General features: G+C 45.3%; 1 protein-coding gene across 2 annotated transcripts in view; it reads left to right on the top strand.

Moving 5' to 3' along the window:
• Osp (myosin phosphatase Rho interacting protein outspread) overlaps positions 1 to 21,253 on the top strand; it is a 136,235-nt gene that overhangs the window by 72,087 nt on the left and 42,895 nt on the right. The window contains exons 3-10 of one of the 2 annotated variants that reach the window (XM_077670542.1): positions 6,380 to 6,445; positions 9,621 to 9,772; positions 12,428 to 12,545; positions 14,655 to 14,790; positions 15,302 to 15,347; positions 18,103 to 18,464; positions 19,259 to 19,509; positions 20,531 to 20,632. In XM_077670542.1, the coding sequence (XP_077526668.1) occupies positions 6,380 to 6,445; positions 9,621 to 9,772; positions 12,428 to 12,545; positions 14,655 to 14,790; positions 15,302 to 15,347; positions 18,103 to 18,464; positions 19,259 to 19,509; positions 20,531 to 20,632 (1,233 nt within the window). The remainder of the gene's footprint in view (positions 1 to 6,379; positions 6,446 to 9,620; positions 9,773 to 12,427; positions 12,546 to 14,654; positions 14,791 to 15,301; positions 15,348 to 18,102; positions 18,465 to 19,258; positions 19,510 to 20,530; positions 20,633 to 21,253) is intronic. The other variant, XM_077670543.1, reaches the window with a different exon arrangement.

The following is a 21,253-nucleotide window of genomic DNA, read 5'->3' on the forward strand; positions in this document are numbered from 1 at the left end:
ACAAATATGGCGTTATTTTTTGAGTCAGTCAATTAGTTCCCGAGATAATTGGAGATAATTAGTCATTTTTGGAGGAACAATAGACAAAACAGTGTTAGTCATAAAACTGTTATCTTTATCTTTTTCAATACTATGAACGCTGGTGAATGCAATAACGGAATCAGTGTTTTGATGCACCGCTTGGAGCTAAATTTACAGCTCATTGTACTTTGATGGCACCAGTGGCAAGGAACCGTTTTAAGTGCCCATTTAGAACGCCAAAGTTCAATAAGCTGTAAAATTAGTTTCAAGCGGCGCATCAAAAAAACTGCTTCTCCTATTGCAATCACCAGGGCACACAGTATTGGAAAATATGAAGATTACAGTTTTATGACTAACACTGTTTTGTCTATTGTTCCTCCAAAAAAGGCTAATTATTTCCAATTATCTCGGGAACTAATTGACTTACTCAAAAAATAATGCCATATTTGAAATCAGTGAAAAAAAAAAGCAGCAAGACCGACAAGTTTCACAGAGTTTACTTAAAAATTAAAAGAAATTGTTTTAAGAGCCATGTCCTAAGAATACATGGTAGGTTGGTTTCTATGATAGCAAATGAACAAAAAAAAAAACATGCAGTAAAAATAATCTTGACGACAGGAAAGATAACAGCAAGCTGCAAAACAAAAAAATGTCGGCTTGGGCTGCTCAAAACAAAACAGAAGCGGAATTCCCAGTAGACGACGGCGTGCGAGCAGTGCGAACAAGGGAGAAGTGGATTGAGCAAACCTTCATTGCATTCATCGGGGGAGTAGCGAGAGCGGACGGGAGGAGGGGGGGGGGGGATGTGAGGGGGAGAGAAGGGTGCAAGGCAGAAGGGGGTGTCAGAAGGCAATTGTTTTTCAAAGACACTTGCAGCGCAGCAGCCAGATATGTGGTTAGTTTTTTAAATTTAAAGGAGCCATGAAAAGAAAATACAACTTTGTGTAATTTGAAAGAACTAGGATTCAGTATCCCACTCAGCTCCATTAGAGCCACAAAAGATGTTTTTTTAACAATAGAAAAGCAAGAAGTATTTAAAAACTTTCAAATTTTGCGCCACAGTGACGTCTTATGAGCAAGAATGACGTCATACGGGCCAACAATAAAACCTGATTTTCAGTGCGTTAACTGCACGTTAGCATTCAAGTGATCCGTTCAAATGGAACTAGAGGCCCCATTACAGACGTCCAGTCATGCGTCGTCGCGACAGGTCAGTTAAAAGCGGCCGCCAATCGCACAAACAAGGTTCCGTGACATCATAGAAAAGTTGCAGGAAATTGGCTAGGGGGTCGCAACTGCTTCACACGTTTTCTTTTATATCTCCGTTATTTTTTCGAAGATTGCGATGATATTGGTATCATTGTTATCGGGACTAAGCAGTCTTTCTAATAAACCCAACTTGTATTTTGTCTTCATGGCTCCTTTAAGTACCGCAGGCCAGCAGCCAACGCCACATGTAGAGAGGTGTATAAGTGCAAACATTAGTGGGTACAGAACAGTTCGCTATGTGTGACAACAGTAGCTTCAGCACAGTGATCGTAGATGCAGCAGCCGTAGCCCAAGAATTTCTCTCGTTTGGTGCGAAGGGGAGCGACACTTCCGTTTAGAGAAGGCAGTCCAGCACTGATTAGCCATTGGGGTTTTGTGGAAGTTGTTCTGCAATCTGACAGCAAAAATTCTCACAGATTAATGTCTCAAGCGGCATGGCCCTGAGTACTTACGATGAGGAAAGTTGGAAGCTAATGTTTGATTAGTTTGTGGCAGCATCATTTTGTCGCTTTTTTTTTTTTTTTGAAAAACGTGAGTGAGCGGCATGTATGGGCCTTGCAGGTGACGGAAGTTACGTGGCAGATGTGCGAAACTAAACACGCCATTAATTATGATTTTTTTTTTGTTCAGTTCATGTAATGCACTCTTCTAGCAGGTCTAAATAGTGAAGCGTGGCCTCTCAGAGTACATGCTTTCAAGCTGCAACAAACTGGAAGCCAGAGATGACATTATCAAGCAAGCCTACGGGGTTTTTTTACATCGCTCCCATAAAGACACATTTTGCCCGAACGACTCGCTTGCTCACGCCCATTCTTTGTACAAGTACCGTGTAGTGCTTCTAATGAACCTTCCCTTTACCTGCTGTATACTGTCCACGATAACAGAGTCGCGCAGGCCAACCTGTGTTATCGCAGTCGTCAAGAGTCAGGCTGTTTTCTCTGGGCCGTACTGAGGAATGGGTGATAAGGAGAGGCAGCAGGGATATAGTCTGCCTGACGTTATCTAAGATACAATTGTATCCTGGCAACTCTCATTTGGCCTTAACTTGGTCAAGTGGAAGCAACTTTGACACAGATTGCTGTTTGGATGTCACAAGTTCGGACAACCAGCAGCAGATATACGAAAGAGCAAGAAGAAAACATTGAGATGCTGTAGGAATAGTAGCTTCTGTGTCCTCGTACAGCAAAAGCTCGTGAATTCGAACCGCAAGGGAAAGCCGTCTCGGTTCGAATTAATGAAGGTTCGAACGAATGAAAGTGGAAAACAACAACAGTACACTGTGATTGAAGAGCAGTAGGGCATGCCGACACTTTGATGCTTGAAGAAGTTGTGAATGCGGCCCGCATTTTGCCCCTAAAGGCGACAGTCAGCACTTTTTGCACTAACAAACGAGTGTCTCATTTGTTAGTGCAAATCAGTGTCTCGTAGACATGTCTCCAAACATTTCGGCGGACAAAATGCACGTCATCTTGCAGTTGTCTGTGGCAAAATTGTTTTGTAGCTGTAGTTTTTGCGAAATATGAGTGTTAGGTATGTTTTACAGAGTGAGTAAAAGGATGCGCTAAACTAAAGAGCTCATACAGGGCTTATAGCAAGGTTAAATGAAAAGCAGTGCTTGGGGACATCGCTGCTTCAATAAAGCTTTATGAAAGCAAACGGTAACTCGAACTTTTTTATCTTGCGCTCAAACTTTTGAGAACAATCGCTCGTTTTTAATGGTCCGTCCTGTTCACTACTAGATTGGCTTATTAGATGCGACCGCATCTTATTCACCTGCCTTGTCCCTGCACCCGGCGTCGTCAGCGTTGTCGTCGTCGCGTCCGCCCCTTCCCCATTCTTCTCGCCGCGCCAGCTGCGCTCTCCGCCGCTCACCCCCTCTCCTCTCCGATAGCGAACACTCTCTCGTGAGGGGCATTGGATTCGATTCGATTGTATTGGCTTGGATTGGATTAAAGTGGATTGTGTTGGATTGTGTTGCGTCATAGCCGCGGCAGACGCACTGGCGCCGGCCCGTCCCCTCACCGTTATGCGCGCTATAAAACGCGGTGCCTGCGCCGCTCCGCTCCATCGTTCCAGCGCCGTTCCTCCGCTGTCCATCGCTGCAACGTGAACCCCCTATGCGTCACATCTACACAGGGGTTCCCGCGAGGGGAGGTGGGAGTTTTTTACCAACAAGATGTTTGTGTTCAACGAGAAATGTTGTTCCATTTAAAATAGGCATGCCTATGAAAGAGCCCTGGAGTGCCTGTTTTTGCTTATGATAGTTTTCGTGGGACATTAAAGTGTAAAAACAGTTTTTCCTGTACCGCTAAATCATGGTGCATTGAATACAAATAGCATATTTATTCGATTATAAGGCGGTCACGATTATAAGTCGAGGGTGCAGTTTGGAGAGTCAAAAAAGAAAAAAAAGTATATTTCTGAGCTTTGAGACTACGGATTTTAGGAAAAAAAAAAACTCGCCTTATACTTGAATAAATACGGTACACCATTTTGAGCAGTAGCAGCAGCAGTTGCTTTATAGCACAGAACATTCAAAAATCATAAAAAGAATAAATACATCCGCGCCAAACATGTTTCTGCTCTGTGATCTATGAGGCACAAATCAGGAATGGTGCAAACGGAATTAGGAAAGCTTATTCAAGCGTTTTTATTTGCATGTAAACCTTATATGCGTGTGTCTTACAGCCAGTGGCCAAAGTCAAGACATTAATAGCGCGGTCAGTAATGGGACTAACCAGGTCATCAGCTTCTTCGTCGCCTAGTTGAAGTATTTTGCACGTGATCATCTGGTGGCAGTGCTGCACAGGCCCTGGCCCGTTGGCTCAGTTTCGGGGCTGACTCGGAACTCATCCGACACTCTCCTAGCTTTGCGGAAGAAAGATAGTGCACTTAGTGATGTGTGAATTTTACCTCTAAAGAGGCAAAACAAAACTGGCAGCTTTAGTGATTTGTTTTGTCATTGTTAAAAAAATTGTGTCGTCATTGTAGAAAAATGTCTTTCTCTTGCGGTTTGAATTAACGAGCTCTTACTGTACAAGGATACAGAAGCTACTGGTACTACAACGTCTCCACATTTTCTTCTTGTTCTTAGAACCATTTTACCAGCGATAAACGGACAGGGGCCTAAAAAGAAGTCGACGGGACAATCGCTAGACTTCAACTGAAGTCAATTGAAGTCTTGCAATTCTCCCGTCCACTTCTTTCTAGATCCCTGTCCGTTTTTCGCTGGTAAAGTGGTTCTAAGTCAACACCAACTAGCCCAACTTTCAGCCCTAACTGTCCTTGTTCTTTTTTGTATCTGCTACTAGTTGTCCGAACTTGTGACATCCAAATAACGTTCTGTGTCAAAGCCTGTTCCAGTTGGCTCAGTTAAGGCCATAAGAGAGTTGCCAGGCTACAATTGTATCTTAGATAACGTCAGAAAGACTATATCCCTGCTGCGTACCCTTATCACCCGTTCCTCGATATGGCCCGGAGAAAATAGCCTGACACTTGACGACTGCGATAACACAAGTTGGTCTGCGCGACTGTGTTATCATGGACAGTATACAGCAGGTAAAGATAAGGATCATTAGAAGCGCTACACGATACTAGTGCAAAGAATGGGCGTGAGCAAGCGAAGCTAGTGGTTCGCGCAAAATGTGTCTTTGTGGGAGTGATGTAAAAATCCCGGTAGGCTCGCTTGATTATGCCGTCCCTGGCTTCAGCAAGTCAAGCAGTTTGTTGCAGCTTGAAAGCATGAACTCTGGGGCCACCCCTTGCCAATTTGAATGAGCAGAAAAATGCAGTTCTGGAATGACGGCTGGCATCCAAGGTTTACAAGATGTTCTGGTGCTTGCCGTGGTACCGTTGCTCGATGAGGCTTTCCTGTAACCAGCAATCAACCGAAGTTGTTTACGCTAAGCGACATTTATCCTGGTCCTGGTGTACTGACTGTGTCCTCCCCTCGAGCCTCCTCGAGTCGAGGAGATTCTTGAAAGCGATTTTAGCGCACAAAAGCGTTGCGGTAGATCTCCACTCGGCCGAGTCGATGAAACTTTATAAAGTGGAGGGCAGACTCGCAATACGGTCATTTGGCATCGTGAGATGATTTGGCTGTTGCTCTCTTTGGAGATTGCATTGCAGGCTTTAGCTTTGCGTCGTTTGCAGTGAGTCCAGAAGACACTGCGAACGACTGATGTGGGAGCCATTTTGTAATGATTCCGTGTTGAAGTGCCTCCAAAAAGCAGGAACACCTATGATTCCGTTCCCCTTGGGCTACAAACCTGGCACTTGTTGTACAAACCTGGTGCCATCTACTGCTACACTTATAACACTCTTTCTATTCTTTTAAGCCACTGCTAAAAGAGCTTAGCTGTTTGGCCTTGGTAGCGTATGGATAGAATCGCGGGTTTTGGAGCGAACAGCCTGGGGTCGACCCTCCGAAATGCCGAATTTTTTCCCAAGGATTGTGATCTTTTTTTACTACAGAACATTCTCTTAGTTCAATTATGCTCGTATTTTGGGATATAAGGGTGGCTTGGTATCTTTTAGGTCAGTTTAGGTGTGGGTTGCGGCATATCAACATATTTAATTAACTCCCCGCATTACACCAGGAGTGCCAGGCTTGTATCTATCTTTGAACGGGATATCGCAACACTTACTGGAGTTGTCGGAGCCTTCCCCGTTCCTGCTGAAAATTGGCAGGAGGGAGCCAGTATTTTTGGAAAAACCTGTGAATATAAATACTGAGCAGTTATGGCGCGTTGTTCAAAAAATACCAGGTAAAAAGCCTATTCTTTCGTCTTCTTGCTTTTAATGGGACATATGTTACCAATATTCATATACATATTTGTTTTCTCGAGGTCTGGGCAATTCTTGTGCTTTTAGACGTGTAAAAATTCTGCGTTGTATGCCGCACGAAAACAGGAATAAACATTAAGAAAACTCGAGTGAAACAGCATTGCCTGTTTTGGGGATTTGTGATAGACATGTGTACTTGAGAGCTAAAGGCACGGAATGCATTGCATGCCTTGCGTTCTTAGTCATCTGAAAAGCACAGAGCAACTGGCGTGTACTAATATCGAACTTGGACGTTTCATTTCAGCGGTGGCAGAGACGCTGGTTCGTCCTCTACGATGACGGAGAGCTGACGTATTCTGTGGACGAACATGTGAGTGTCCCCTTTTCAAGCAATTAAAAAATATGTAGTATCCTGGTAGCTTCTCAATGCAATACGATGGCAATACAATAGAATTTAGTTCTCAATTCAAAATACAACAGCTTTTCAAGCTATCGTATCGAGCTTGAGAAGCTATTGTATTTTGCTTACAATACAATATTTGCTTATATACGATACATATATAATAATATAATACAATATGATATAATACAATATAATACAGTATAATATAATATTATAATACAATACAATGCTTATAATACAATACAATATTTGCTTACAATACAGTACGATAGATTGAGAAGCTATTGTATTTTGGGTGTGTGTGGTATCACTTGGAGGATAATGTACCTTTGGGAGTCAAAGTATCTGGTACCTATTAAACCGACCTTCCTGTTTTTAATATTTAACCTTCAATTTATTTTCATCTTACGAGATTTTATTATCTTGCTAGTGTGTGTCTTTTGGCTTTCGATCTGTCTTGAAGTCCTGTTTGCTTTGCACTTTTATGTCTGTTGGAGTTCACAGCTCTGGCATTTTGTGATCAAGAGGTTTTCCAAAACTTCACAGTGTCCTTTGTAATGCGAGTGGACTTTTTTTTTGTTTTAGGTAGTTTTATTTGGTAAAATGCTAGAGAAGTATTCTGTAACCTGCAAGAGAATCTTGGGAGGGGCTTTGCATTGTAACCAAACAGTAGGATACTGCAAAATTTTCTCATTGGATAAACACGTGAAAAAACTTGCTTGCTGTGCGGTTAGTTATACGTAGCAAGCATCATACAAGCATTATACAAGCATCATCTTTTGAAGGAGCTTGTTAAAACAGTGTGAAGTAATTTTGGGCTTGATATGTTTTTGAGGTTTTGAATGGTTTTTATTGCATGAAAGGGACAATTACATGCACTTTTAACATTCAGCATCTGCTGTAATGCTTGCGCATACTTGACCATAATGTTGGCGACTGATGCAAGCACGAGGTGAGTGAACTAGCTGGCAATGGAAAGGTGTAGCAATACTCAAACGCTTGTGGCTGGTCCCGAAAGTAATACTTAAATTGGCCATGCAGGCAAAACACAAGTTTGGTTCATTCGTAAAATTGCCTCGTTAGAATCATACTGACACCACTTTTAACACACACTTTGCTCAAACAAGCTATGTAATTAGGAAAGAAGAGAATGGCCATGCGACCCACTAGCTCATTTCCTGCAGCAGAACCTATGTCATATGTGCCCAGCTGCACGATTGGCTGAGGCCGGCAAAAGCAAACTCAAATTAGGAAGGGCTTATTAGCTTTCCAAGCGAGCTATTTGCGCTTAAACGTAATGCGTATTCATTTTACAGCAGGAAAAATGGTGCGGAAAACAATGAAAGTTGCAAAAATACACGTAAGCATAGAACTGCCGACGCACTGTTGTTGGTACTGGGCCCACTATATATACTTTTTTTAGCTGCACAATAGTCTGCCGCTTTGGAGGTGTTTTACCACACACCACACTGGCTGATTGGCGTAAGTGACGTTGTCTTATGTGACCCTTTTTGTAGAGGATACCCCATGTTTCACGAAACGATTACTTTCTACTGTAACAAAAAACAATCCAGGTGCAAATACGGTCAGAAAGAAAGCAACGGCGGACAACGGTCCGTGGATGAGTGTGATAGCGCCATCTGGGAGGACTGATGGCAAGCAAGGCTGCAGAGCCGAATGACGCAGTGGAAGTTTGTTTGAATATGCGCACTTATGACTTCATTGCTGACGTCCCAAAAACACACGATTTGGCAGGAGAATCGAAATTTCAACCTAAATTGATTAATTTCTTAGTAAAGACGACATAATTTGCTGCCGGAGAAGCACTTGGGGCGCTACAAAGCACGAAATCTTTCGAATAAAACAAACTTGCATTTTGTCCGCAGGCCCCGTTTAAGGGAAGAAGCGTGAAAGCACTACTTAATTTAATGCTTCCTAATTTGAAAAGCAAGTTTGATTTGATTAGGTTGTGCGAGAAAGTAAAAGTTTGGCAGAGTTCAGTTTTGGTCGCCGAGGTGCTGTGCTAGTGCACTTGTCCCTCAGCTTTAACAAAGCAGGGGTGCTTGCGCTGCCCGGATTCTGAAGCGGAGTTTCGTAGCTGTTGTATATGAAGAACTTTGATCTCTTCATTTTGATGATTATTTCTGTTAAAGCAAAGCTTTCTATGCCTCATTGACGGTGACGTTGCCCCAAAGCGCACTGCAGGAAAGCCAGCTCTCTCAGGCAGTGATGATGATGGCGGATGAAGTGAAAGGTGGCCGAAACACAAAGCCGAAAACCGGTGTCTTCGAAATCCAAAGTCAAAGACCGAAATCCAAATCGCTACGCCCAAAGCGCATTTCACGAAAGTCCACTTACACAATGGGTTTACACAAAGGGAGGTGAAGCGCCTCAAAGAAGAAAATGCCTCTTGTGGTCTGAATTGAACCTGGGTCATAGCGTTAGGGAGAAGCCGATGTCTATCACGCCATTCCGACAGGGTCGAAGCAGTTTGCATTTTGACTTTGACTTTGACGCGGTTGCATGGGGGAAAGCTTCGTGTTTTAACCATCTTTCTTTTTTAAAAAAGGGGCTTTGATTTTAGGTTCAAAGCACTTTAGGGGCTCGCCTTGTCGTCATAACTCGCTCGCTGGACCCAAGTAGAGCCACACTGCATTCCGTCGTAGTGGCTGTCGTCGTAGCGTCCCACAGAGGCCAAGTGGTTTAAATAGTCATAAGCGTTCGAAACAAGTGAACCGCTGGCGCTTGTCATACATCTCCCCGTTGTTTAGCACAAAGAAAACTGTAGGTACATTTGAGGCAAAATATATGTAATTAACCGGCAGCGCCCGCGTTGATTTAGTTAGGAATGCTCGTTGGGTTGATTTTTACAATAGTGAGCGAAAAAAAGCGGCAGTGCAACGCCGGCACGTGCTGGAGGAAAACCAAGCGCAAAAAGAACAGAACTCCCACTGGTGCAGTTTCAGGCAGGGGGCGGCGCGCGAGCACTGCGAAGGCGGGAAACTTGAATTGCGTTCGGTGGTCGCAGTGAGCGGATAGTGGCGCTACAGCCTGTTATGGCGAATCACTGCTCTGCACTTCCGACAGCTTTCACGTTGAGTGGAACGGCTTCAATTTTTTTGTATTCTCTTTTCTTTTTCAGCCGAACACGATCCCACAGGCGGTGATTGACATGACCAAGGTGGTGGCCGTGTCCCATGCTGAAGAGCTCACTGGGAACCAGTTCTCCATAGCCATCACCACCCCGGACAAAGTACACTTTGTCAAGGGGACGGGCCGCGATGACAGCAAGTGGTGGGTGCCTCTCCCCTCCCAAGATCGGAGCGATGCTTATGGCTCCAAAAATAGAGCAAGGCTGAGCTAATTGCTGAGCGAGGCGTCTTAGTCGTTAGCCTCATTTAGGCCAATCAAGCTACATTTGCCCATCATCATGCATCGTTGCAAGCGTAATGACTGCGACAACATCCGCCGCATTCTTTATTCATTTGATAACATCTTTGCTGGACACAAAACTACGCAGTTGAGGCTTTTTGGTGTTAGAGGTGAAAATTGTCTGGAGTATTTTTCCTTCCCCAGAAAAGGTCTCGAAATATCTTGAGGCATCTTTGTGTGTTCCCGAACGCTGTTTAGTTTGGGCAATAAACTGCTTGATAATATTTGCAGGTTTAAACATTGAGCGTGTTCTGTATGCATTGTGACTATGTATCAGGTGGCCTCATTCATGCAAAACGCTCCAGCAACAAGGTTAATTGTTAAGCTTTCTCCACCATCAGACTGTGACCCTGCAAGATTTTTGTTAGCCTGCGATGATTGCCATCTTAAAAATTACAAACGTGGATCCGCTTTGTGGGCATGAAGAACTACACCTGCTTTAGAATTAATAGTACTGTACCATATAAGTACTGTATAAGGTGCCGTATTGGTACCGTATAAGTCGGAATATAGGTAGAGGCGGAATATAGGTCGATCACCTCACCTTGTGGCCGAGAAATTCGGGAAAGAAATAAGGTACGCAACATCGTTTTATTAAGGCTGTAAGCACTTGTTTTGCCTAAGATTTTTATGAGAGCTGTCTAGAATCTTGTCAGACCACTGCTTCTGTCTGGCTGTGTCCTACACAGCAAGTCCGGAGAGAATCACAGTCCGGGGAATCATTTATGGAACATTTCTTAAACATTCACGAGACCATGTCATCAGGAAGCGAGCACCAAGCGTGGGACACTCATGTGCAGACCGTTGCGAGAGATGGTCTCGCAGGCAGCCAGCAGGCGTCTTGGGGTTGTCGTCGGCCATGTATTCATAGAGACGTCGCACAACACTCGCGGACAAAAGTCGCGTCCTTGTCCTTCAGTTCCAGGTGCACAGCGCGGTGCCCATGAAACGAGGTCTTCTGAGCGTTGCATACGGAGATCTGCCCCTTCAGCTTACGCCAGTAGTGTGCACTCTTTTCGGTGACACCGAACTGGTGCTGGTTAGACTTGTTGCCGTTGGCTTGGGCATACTATGAACCATTTTGAAATGCTGTGGTGAACGGGCACCACGTGCCTGAACTTATCTCGAGCAAGAAGTAAATAGCACGCACACGCTCGCTGACAGCGAGAGAAGCCTCAAAGAAAAGTGGGCAGTGTCTTTAATGGATGTCATTGGCGATGATGCTGTTGCGGTTTGAATAAGCCCGGTGGGCTGCCTGGTTGCCAGATGAAGACTAATATTAATCAAATGTCCAGTATATACCATATAAGTCGGAATATGGGTTGAGCTGGAATATAGGTCGACCCCCTTACATTGCGGCCAAGAAATGTGGGAAAAAAAAGTTGGCCAGTGACCGGTATTTAGGTCGAAAAGTGTTTTTCGGCAGATTTTTTGGTAAAAAATCTCGACCTCTATTCAGACTTACAGTCAAACCCGTTTATAGCGAACTGCAATATGCACCATGGTTAGTTCGATATATCCAATAGTTCGATATAGCCGAACCCACCTAAAACGAGCTTATTGTTACGAGTTAGCAATCCGCGGGAGCCCCCTCGCCAACTCCGCCATCCGCGTATGCAGAAACGAACATAGTACAGTAGCCATTACCATAGCAAAATAATCCATTTCTTGCAAGTAATAAAGCTACTTTCCGCCTTAACTGCCCACGTTGCAAAAAAAAAAAGCGGTGATTTTTGTTTTCACTTTCGTTTTGGCGGCTTCAACTAGCATAGCATTCTCTACACGGAACATTGTTTGCACCAGTCCGAGTCCGCGTCCTCAAAAATCTAAGATGCATTGGCAGAGCACATCGACTGCCGAAAGCGCTTCATTATAAGCGTCGGACGGATTTCACTCGCGACATCATCGGGAACGCTGGCGAGCTCTTCCCACAGTTCACCGATGCTGCTGTCTTGGTCCGGACTCGCTGACAGGGCAGGTTCCGTCGCGAGTCCCGCGCGTCGAAAACAGTTACAGAAAGTATTGGGCGTCACGTCGCTCCGTGCGAGGTGCAATGTCTCAGTCGCGGCTCTTGCTTCATGGTCGCGACCAATCCACATCTCAATCGCCGCTCCGAGATCATGCATTTCGGCGGCCATTCTAGGCGCCCAGAGTTCGATATATCGGATGTGAACTTCGTTATAAGGAATATGTTTCCCATGTATTTCCGTAACTGAATTATTTTTGTTCGATATATAGCATAATTCGCTCTATCCGGGTTCGTTATAGCCGGGTTTGACTGTATACGGTAGTTACAGAAGAAGAATCTAATCTGAGCCCGTTTTGTTTGGCTTGACTTTGCTTACCTTGGCACAGGTGTTTTCAGTTACAAAAAAAAAAGAACCATCTAATTTTACTTTGCTAGGCCTTGCTTGACTTGACTCGGCACAGGTAGTTAAGTTAGAAGGAGGTGAATAATGTAATTTTGCTTTGGTTGACTTGACTTAACTTGACTTGGCTTGGCTTGGCGTGGTGTAGGTGGTTCGACGTTCTGTCCCAGTTTCCGAGCAACATGGTGCGAAGCAAGAACAAGCACAATGCCTGCAACCTGGCAATCACGAAGCCCTCGCCAACTGTCAACATCCTCTCTTGCCAGGTGAGGGGATTGGCAGCTGTTACTTCCTGTTTGACCGCTTGAAGCGCAGTTCATTATTATCCCACGTGAAAATAACATTTCTTCTAGCTGGAATACTGAACCAGAAATTTCTTCTAACTAGAAATATTTCTAGCTAGGAATTCAATTTCTAGCTCATTTCTGGCTGGATTGAGATTTTTTTCTGGCTTGCAGCTAGCATTTGTCAGTCCAGCTGGAAGAAAAAGAAACCAGCAAGCTGTAAATAATTGTCTCTAGCTAGACTAAGAATTTTTCTAGTTAGAAGCTGTCGATTCCAGCTAGAATCTATAACTCTAGTCAGAAATGAAGCTGGAAATTATGATTTCTTGCTAGAAATGCTCTTTCCATTTTCACGGGGAATTATTGAATATTATCTATTGTTATAGAACTGCGAGACGCTGGAGGTGTACTTGCCCAGTGACGTAGCCTAATATTTGAGACGGCACAAAGTTTAGCACACAATGGTTGAAGTTATTGGATAGCTCTTTGGGTGTGGAGGCAGTCCAGTTTAAGTGCCAATTCAGAATACCCAGGCTCAATGTTTCACTGTGCAGTTTTATGTTGCCTGGCATTAACAAATAGTTGAGTAAACTTCCATGATTTTTAAATAAAGGTCTGATCCACCAGGTTCTCGGCGTTATAGCTTTAGGAGCGAGCCAGCCTGACCTTTTAAATGATGTTATGTTAGCATAGATGACATACCGTAGTATGTACTTTCCAAACATTAAGCCTGACTTTTTGATGACGTTATGTTAGCATAGATGACATATGTGCCTACCAAACATTCCTTTCTGTTCGCTGGTTCATTCTGGAGCAGCTTTTTTAGAATGTGCAATGGTGGCACTGCTTGTCTTGCTGGTGACAGTGATTACCTACCTGGCTTGATGTGACACTGATGTCTTTTAAAGTGAAAGCTTTCTTAGTGGGACAAGGGGTGTTCTGTCACAAACTACTAGTAATGCATTTCGCCATAGACCAGTTGGTTGGCCAAAAAGCTCTGATAAAATCTGTGGACACGCATTGACTGTGTGAAAACAGTGTCAAAATGGTTACTTGAAAATCGTGAAAAAGGAACGGTTCTAGATGTACGACAATATATGCATCGATCGTGAAGATGGAGTACGATATTATACCTTTATCTTGTAAGTCACGCATCGGTATACACTTAGATCGTTCGTAGATGCGTTTACTTAGTGCGCAAAAAAATCGCTGCATGGGTTCGTTCTTCGTTTTCAGTGTGGGCCTTTAAAGAGGGTTTGACGATCGATTGAACGCACTTTCGGTGAAGGTTTAGGCGCACTTTTGACGCAGCTTTGATGTGAGAAAGCTTTTGCGCTTCCTTCAACTTTCTTAATGGGCACACTGATCCTAAACCAAAAAAGTTTATTTTTACAGTTATGATGACGAAAATTGGGGTACGTAAGCAGTTTTTTTGTTCTGCTTGTAAATATAAAATTTGCTGTTGTGTAAAACGAATATATTAAAATTTATATGGATTTTTATATTTGATTTTTTGACAGCTTTTGTAAAAAAGCTGCAGTAGGGATGCAGCTGAACAAGGTAACAGTGAACTCTGCACAAATTAAGGAGTGCAGTGAGACTAACAGTATCATTCTATCTGGTGTGTAGCATATGTTACGACTGTTTTAAGTTTGGGTCTGGAACGTGGGAACTACAAAAACCAATTTTGCTTTCCAGGCCCAAACCTCAAATGGTCGTAACTTCTGCTACAAGCAAGATAGGACGATAATTTTAGTCTTATTGCACTCTTTGATTTGTGCACAGTGCACTGGAACCTAGTTCAGCTGCATCCCTCCAGCAGCTTTTTCTACAAAAGCTGTGAGAAAATTAAATATAAAAATCCAAATAAATTTGAATATATTAGTTTTACACAAAAACAAATTTTATATCTACAATAAGAATGCATAACTACGTACGTACCCCAATTTTTATCATCACAACTGTAAAAATAAGGTTTTTGATTAAAGACGCATGTGCCCCCTTAAGGAAGGGATGGTGAAGTTCTTTGGGCTCTTAAGTGTGTTGGAGCAAAGAGGGCACATTTTATAGCCAACAATCGTGTTTTCCCAGAACCAGTACGACGATCACGGATTGGGCACCAAGGAGGCCTACCGCAATGGCAGCGTCGACATCCAGCCCACGCAGCAGCCACCGGAGCACCGAGCGAACGGCACGACAAACTCTATCACAATTAACAACCGTGAAGGTACGGCAGGCATACTTTTCTTGAATTTATATCCTTGTAGTGAGGTGCGGAATCTGCTAAGGTGCTGATCCGTGAGGCCGCTGGATGTTAACTTTCAAATGCGTAAGCATTTATTTATACATGGACTCGTCGAGGAAACCTGTCTGTCCATTTATAACGGTTGATGTGTCACGTGCTCGCTGGACACAGAAACGCTTGTACCGTCGAACCCGGCTGTATCAAACCCGTTTACATTGAATAATCCTTTATATCGAACTATTTGTGAACATGCTACATTTACAGTGAGAATATATAGCAAAAACTATGGTTATATTGAACAAAAGTACCAGTGACAACCGATGTATCCAATGCTAAATGCCACAGAATGCTGCATCAGCTACAGGCCTGCTATGAGTGGAAGTTCGCCATAAGAAATGCTCTAGTGGTCCATAAAATTCCCCCCTTGACTGTGCTTGTGTACTAAAGACTGCTTGTCAAACAGAGGAGGCTTATATCTGCCATTTCCTTCCAGCACACGTCCCCAACCACAATGGAGTGCCACTCTGCCGGCTTGACAGGTGAGTTGAGTTTTTTGTTTGGCCACCGGTCTCGCAGTTGGTTTTTTCTTTTAGGGATTAACGCGCCGATGCAACGCAGGCAATGAGGCGTGCCGTTGTGGAGGGCTGCGGATTAATTTTTACCACCTGGAGATCTTTAACTTGCGCCGAAATCTCGTACACACGGGCATTTTTGCTTTTCGCCGCCATCAGAAAAGGGGCCGCCGCGGCCAGGAATCGAACCCGCGACCTCGTCCTTAACAAGGATCGTTAGAGAAGGCAAGCATGGCAGGGGGCGGCAGAAGGTTAGGTGGTCAGATGAGATGAAGAAGTTTGCGGGGATAAATTGGTCGCAGTCAGTGCAGGACCCGAATAATCGGAGATCTATGGGAGAGGCTTTCGCCCTGCAGTGGGTGTAGACAGGCCAATGATGACGATGATGATGAATGGTGTTAGTTATAGACAAAAGGGCGTAAATCATTTTATAGTGTACGTGCAATCGCCAAAGCTCTGACTTTTGCTGTTAAGTTGTGGGATATGAGGGGTTCCTCGGGGACCTTGCCAGCACTCTGGGGTAGGCCACCACGCTAGCTCCTGGCGTGTCAACCACGCGGGCTCTCATGCCTACGGTAGCCCAGCGAGGTTCGCCGATACGAGAACACAGTAGGCAGTAGTGCCGAAGCACAGCCGTTTATTTGGGGAATCTCAAAGCATGCGAGCACAAGGCTCGACGGCGTTCACGAAACGCTGTCCGGGTCGTGATCGCGAACAGGAGGCAGGCACTCACGGCACGCGACAAACAAAGGTCCCACCTGAGATACATGTATCCGCCACCGCCGCGATGTTCCGCTGAACCAGCCCCGACCGGGTCTCCGACAAGACTCCCTCGTCTCACGCGCGCACACGTTCGCGCCGCCCGCGCGCCTATCCTTATGCCAGCACGAACTGGTGGTGCCATCTCTCGGGGGCGCCAACGAACCAGCGGAGCGCCGGACCGGTTTCAGCGCACAAACGTGTCTCCACAAGTGTGCGCCGGCTCGGGATCGCGGGTCGCGGTTCTCCACGATTCCCACAAAGTAAAGGTGTGTGTGCTCAGATTTGGCTTCTTTTTCAGTGTTAAGGTGGGAGCGGCTGTTTTCACTGAATTACGACAGTGAAAGTGGAAGGGTCATCTATAAAGAATTTAATTGTGGTGGCTTGTACGTGACTGTGTATCAGGTAGAGAAGAAATGAAAAGGTGAACTGGTGCAGAGCAATGCAGGGGAATTAATGTACAAACAAAAATGCAGATGGACAAAAGTTATAATGTGGTAATACCAAGGCAAAAGCAATAGCAGATGGCATGTACAGTAAGCCGTTGCTTTAACTAAATCGCTTCATTCAAAATCACGCTTTATTTGAAGTGTTTACTGGTCCCCTTGGCAGGGCATTGAGAGGAAAATATTTTCACTTTTAATCAAATATTGCTTGCTTATAACGAAGCCAGTTTGGTTTCTTAAGGACTTCGCTATAACGAGGGTTTACTGTAGGTCAGAAAGCTTATGGTGTGTTGAAATGTCGGCTTAACAGGCCGTGGAACGGATAATGATTGGAGTGACACTTAGGGACGGGAAACGAGCTTCCTGGATCAGGGAACAAACTCGAGGGGATGATATCGTAGTCCAAGTAAAGAAAAAGAAATAGTCTTCGGCTGGCAATGTAGTGAGATGGAGTGGATACTGAGAGAGTGGATACTGAGAGACAGCCTAGAAGAAGGGGGGGCCATTAGCTCAATGGAGGGATGAAATTACGAAATTCGTAGGCAAAGATTGGACTTGGGCAGCTAGGATATTAGCGGAGTGGACTTAAATAGGCTGATGATGGTGATGACTATGAAGGTCGATTAAACATAGGTCAGGAGCTTTTCGATTAAACATAGGTCAGGAGCTTTTTTCCCGAAATGAGTCAAATCCGCACGAACCGTAATTTCGTAAACAAAAGAAAATTTGTGAACGTACCTAAATGCACCGTTGTCAAAGCTAACTGCGCCTAGCTTACAAGTAAAACGTATCGTGGAAATCGCTGTTACAGCGTTGTGTTTAGGCCCGGTCGCAAATTTTCGCTTGTTTCTGAAACTATGTCCTGGTGGATCTGGGTGATTGTGATAAAAAAATGAAGGCAGCTCACACTAACGCCTAAGACTTGAAGCCTAAGACTTGAAGTTAGCAAAGCTGTACGCAACCTTCACGACCATCGCGAAGGCTTAAGTCCACGATTGCGGCCGATCTGCTTCTTCTTCGCTGCCGCAACGACCTTTGCTCTATCATTGTTGCTATAAGTGTCGGCTTTTTCATTTTTCTGGGAGTGATAATCATTGGTCATCACCTTGGATGGGCATATGCTATGACGTGTCTTTCCCGTTCCGAGCAGGTGTTGCCACGATTGCGGCGAACGCTGAATTTTTCTTTTTGGCAAATGTTGGCCACTCTCTATAAGTGGGTATGCTTAGCTTGACGAACCTGTGCCGGGGACACTCGGCAGCCATTGCGAGGAATGCACGCACGAGCGCTAGGCTTTTTCTAGGTTTTGTTAACTGCCGGGTGGTCGCCGCAAGGCCCACACTCACGTGCGCGCGCTGGGCAATTTCTTGGTATTCTTAACTGCGGACACGAAAAATTAACAGCTTTGCTGTTAAACAAGCTCCTTGCATTACTTTGTACCTACTGCATGTCTTCCCCCTCACTGCCAATACACCTGCATTGCGTGCTTACCTGTGCCAACAATCCCCTTGTTGCAGCAGCGGTACTGGCAGTGGCGGCAGCGGTGGCGGCGTGGCCTATATGGACGCGGACGCACTGGCTAAGAGCCGCAGCCGGCGCTACCTCAAGCGGGAGAGCCGGGGCCTCAAGAGCCAGCGGAGCCGGTCGGATGGCGTGGCCAAGATGGTGCCCGGTGCGTCCCGGGCTTCGGAGCTGCTGCCAGCCGAGTGGGCCGGGGAGCGGGGCGGGGACCACCACTCGTCGTCCCTGCGCAACTCCTCGGCCAGTCCCCCGCCGTGCCCGTTCCTGCACAACCCGGTCTACCTGCTGCTGGCCGAGCCGCACGGGGGTGCGGCCAAGCCGGGGGCGGCAGGCAGCAGGGACAACAAGAACAAGCAGAGTGCGTGAGGGGAGGGGAGAAAGGAGGTGGAGAGATAAGGGAGAGGGGGTAAAGAGGAAGGAAAGGAAATATGGAATGAAAGAGGGAAAGAGTGAGAAGGGTAATTTAACAAAACTTTGTTGGGGGGCTAGTTGGTTCATTATTCTTAAAAATGTTTGTATCGTCTTTGGTTTTTCGCGCTAAACATTTTTAAGAATAGTGAGAAGGGGTCGAGATGAAAGAGAGGAGGGGAAGGGAGGGGGAGAGGGAGGGATGAAGGGAAGTTTGAGAGTAGGGGGCAGCGCATTGAACTTGACGAGGTGAAGACAAGACGAACACAAGCGAAGAATGAGACAAACAAGCCTTTGGTGTCTGAAATGGGCATTCATTCAAAATGGTTCCTTGCCACTGGTGCCACCAAATTTTAATGAGCTGTAAAATTAGTTCCAAGTGGTGCACCAGAAAAAACCGCCTCTCTTACTGCATTCACCAGGGTTCATAGTATTTGAAAATATAAATATTACAGTTCTGTGACTAGCACTGTTTTGTCTATTGTTCCCCCCAGAAATGACTAATTACATATTATTATCTTGGGAACTAATTGGCCAACTGAAAAAATAATTGCATATTTGAAATCAGCAGGAAAAAAGCAGCAAGACTGGCAAGTTTCACACAGTTTGCTTACGAAATTAAAAGGAGCTATTTTATGGGCAGTGTCCCCCCTCAAGTCAAGTTGAGCAATGCAATATCAAACCCAGTTGATTAATTTAAGTTAGTTTACCGTCAATTGACCATCAATTGACTCTCCCCTCCAGATGCGGCGCCCCTGTCGGCCCAGCAGTTGCTCCTGAATCGGTGGCAGAACGAGCTCAAGGGCCTTCCACCATCCCCAAACCTGCTGCACCAAGATGGCGGCCGGCCGTGGCGAACAGACGAAAGCTCGCGGATGCGCGACGGCGGCGACGGCGGCTGCGGCGTGCCGCACTCCCCTCCGTGCCGGGACTTGCCTCCGCAGTGGAACGTTGTGCTGCCACCCTCAGGTGGAGGCTCCCACGAGAAGCACTTGGTGAGCTCCCCTGCCAGTTATTACTAAGGTAGTGTCTATTATCATGGTGACCGTGGGAATTACCGTCAGAAATTTCTCACGGCAGTCATTTCCAGGGTTGCCACGTCCTCAGAACAAAAAATCACTGGAAAATTACCAAAAGAAGCCAGGAAAGTCGCCGCCTTGAACTCAACGTTTTGTCAAACAATTAAAGCATTTCCCCATGGACCAGTTGGTAGACTGAAAAGTTCTGATAAGATAGATCTCCGGACACACGGCGCGGGCTTGAAACCGGACTTCCATTGTGCCAACCTGGTGGTTACTTGAATATCGGGAAAAAGGATTGGTTCTAGATCGGACAATACATGCATCGATCATGAAGGAGGAGTACAATAGTACACCTTCATCTCGTAGACCACGTATCGACGTACATTTAGATCGTTTGTCGATGCGTTGACTTAGTGTGTGAAAAATCGTCTCATGGGTTTGTTCTACGTTTGCGATTTTGGTCTTTGAAGGTTTGACATTCGATTGGATGCCCTTTCATGAAGCGAAGGCTGGATGCACTTTTAGCGAAGGTTTTGATGCAGTTTTGACGCAGTTTTGATGGGAGAAAGCTTTCGCCCTTCTCCCAGCTTTCTTTAGGAAAGGATGGTAAATTTTGTTTCTCTGGTGTGGTTGCAAATTGGCACTTCAAGTTACAGCAGCACTGGCTTTTCTGGAAAAAAAAAAGTGAGGGGGGGTGTCAGAAAATCGCCTGCAACATAGTGGGTGGCCAAGGCATTGATTGTACTGCTAAGAATGAACGGTGTCATTGACTTGTTTTCCCTGGCGACGCTGTGGCTCTTCGTCTTTTTTCGGTGGCTGTTTTAGGGGTTATTCGAGGGAAAGATGTGAGCATGCGCATGAGTACGAGATTTTTGGCACAGGGGAAAGATCCCCGGGTGGTATAAATGGTACCACCGAGGGATCTTGATAAATGATACCACCGCCGTCCACTGGACCGCATTGTAAAAATGAAATGTTGAACTTTCCTCGGCAGTCACGCGGGGTTCCCGACGGCTGTGGCCAAGGTGGAACGGCGCTCGACACAACGGCATGCGACAGCAAGATGGTTCAGCACTTGGGGGAGGCCATGCCTGAGGTATGTGAGAGCCTATTGATTTCACGTACAAGACCCCATTTGTTGGGCACCTAGTGGACCTAGTTGATTTTTGCTTAGAAGCATATATATTACTTGGCAAATAATGTGAATAATACGGTAGGATATTTTTTAACACGAACGTGTTTTATTCCCGCATACACCAAGATTTCACTGACATCATATCCGTCACGGAAATGACGCCAGTACAACAGAGCAAGCGGCCTGTAAAGGGTGCACCCCTGCACACAGGGTCTTCTTGTGGGGAAGCAACCTTTAGTCCTAACGAGTACGTTATACTTAGGGTTGTTCGTTTTCGGGTTTTATATTTTAGCACAAAAGTTTTTTATGCCGGCGTACACCAAGCTTTCGCTGACGTTGTATCCGTCACGTAAATGGTGCCAGTACACCTTTGCCGAAGTGACCCGCAAACAGGACGTCGCTCGCCAAGCACACCCACAACACAGCCGCCGACCAACAAATCATGCTCAGCTGCAGATGCTGCTGCACATTTCACTTTCATGTTTTACCGATTTCTATGACAGAGGAATCAACCACAGTTTTTTTCTTTGTTTTGTGAACATGAACATTTATTTTTACATTCTTGGAAATCTAGTCAGGGGT

Source organism: Haemaphysalis longicornis, unplaced genomic scaffold (assembly GCF_048455015.1).
Source record: "Haemaphysalis longicornis isolate Haplotype H1 unplaced genomic scaffold, Haemaphysalis longicornis Haplotype H1 scaffold_5, whole genome shotgun sequence".
In the NCBI taxonomy this organism is placed as follows: Eukaryota; Metazoa; Arthropoda; class Arachnida; order Ixodida; family Ixodidae; genus Haemaphysalis; species Haemaphysalis longicornis.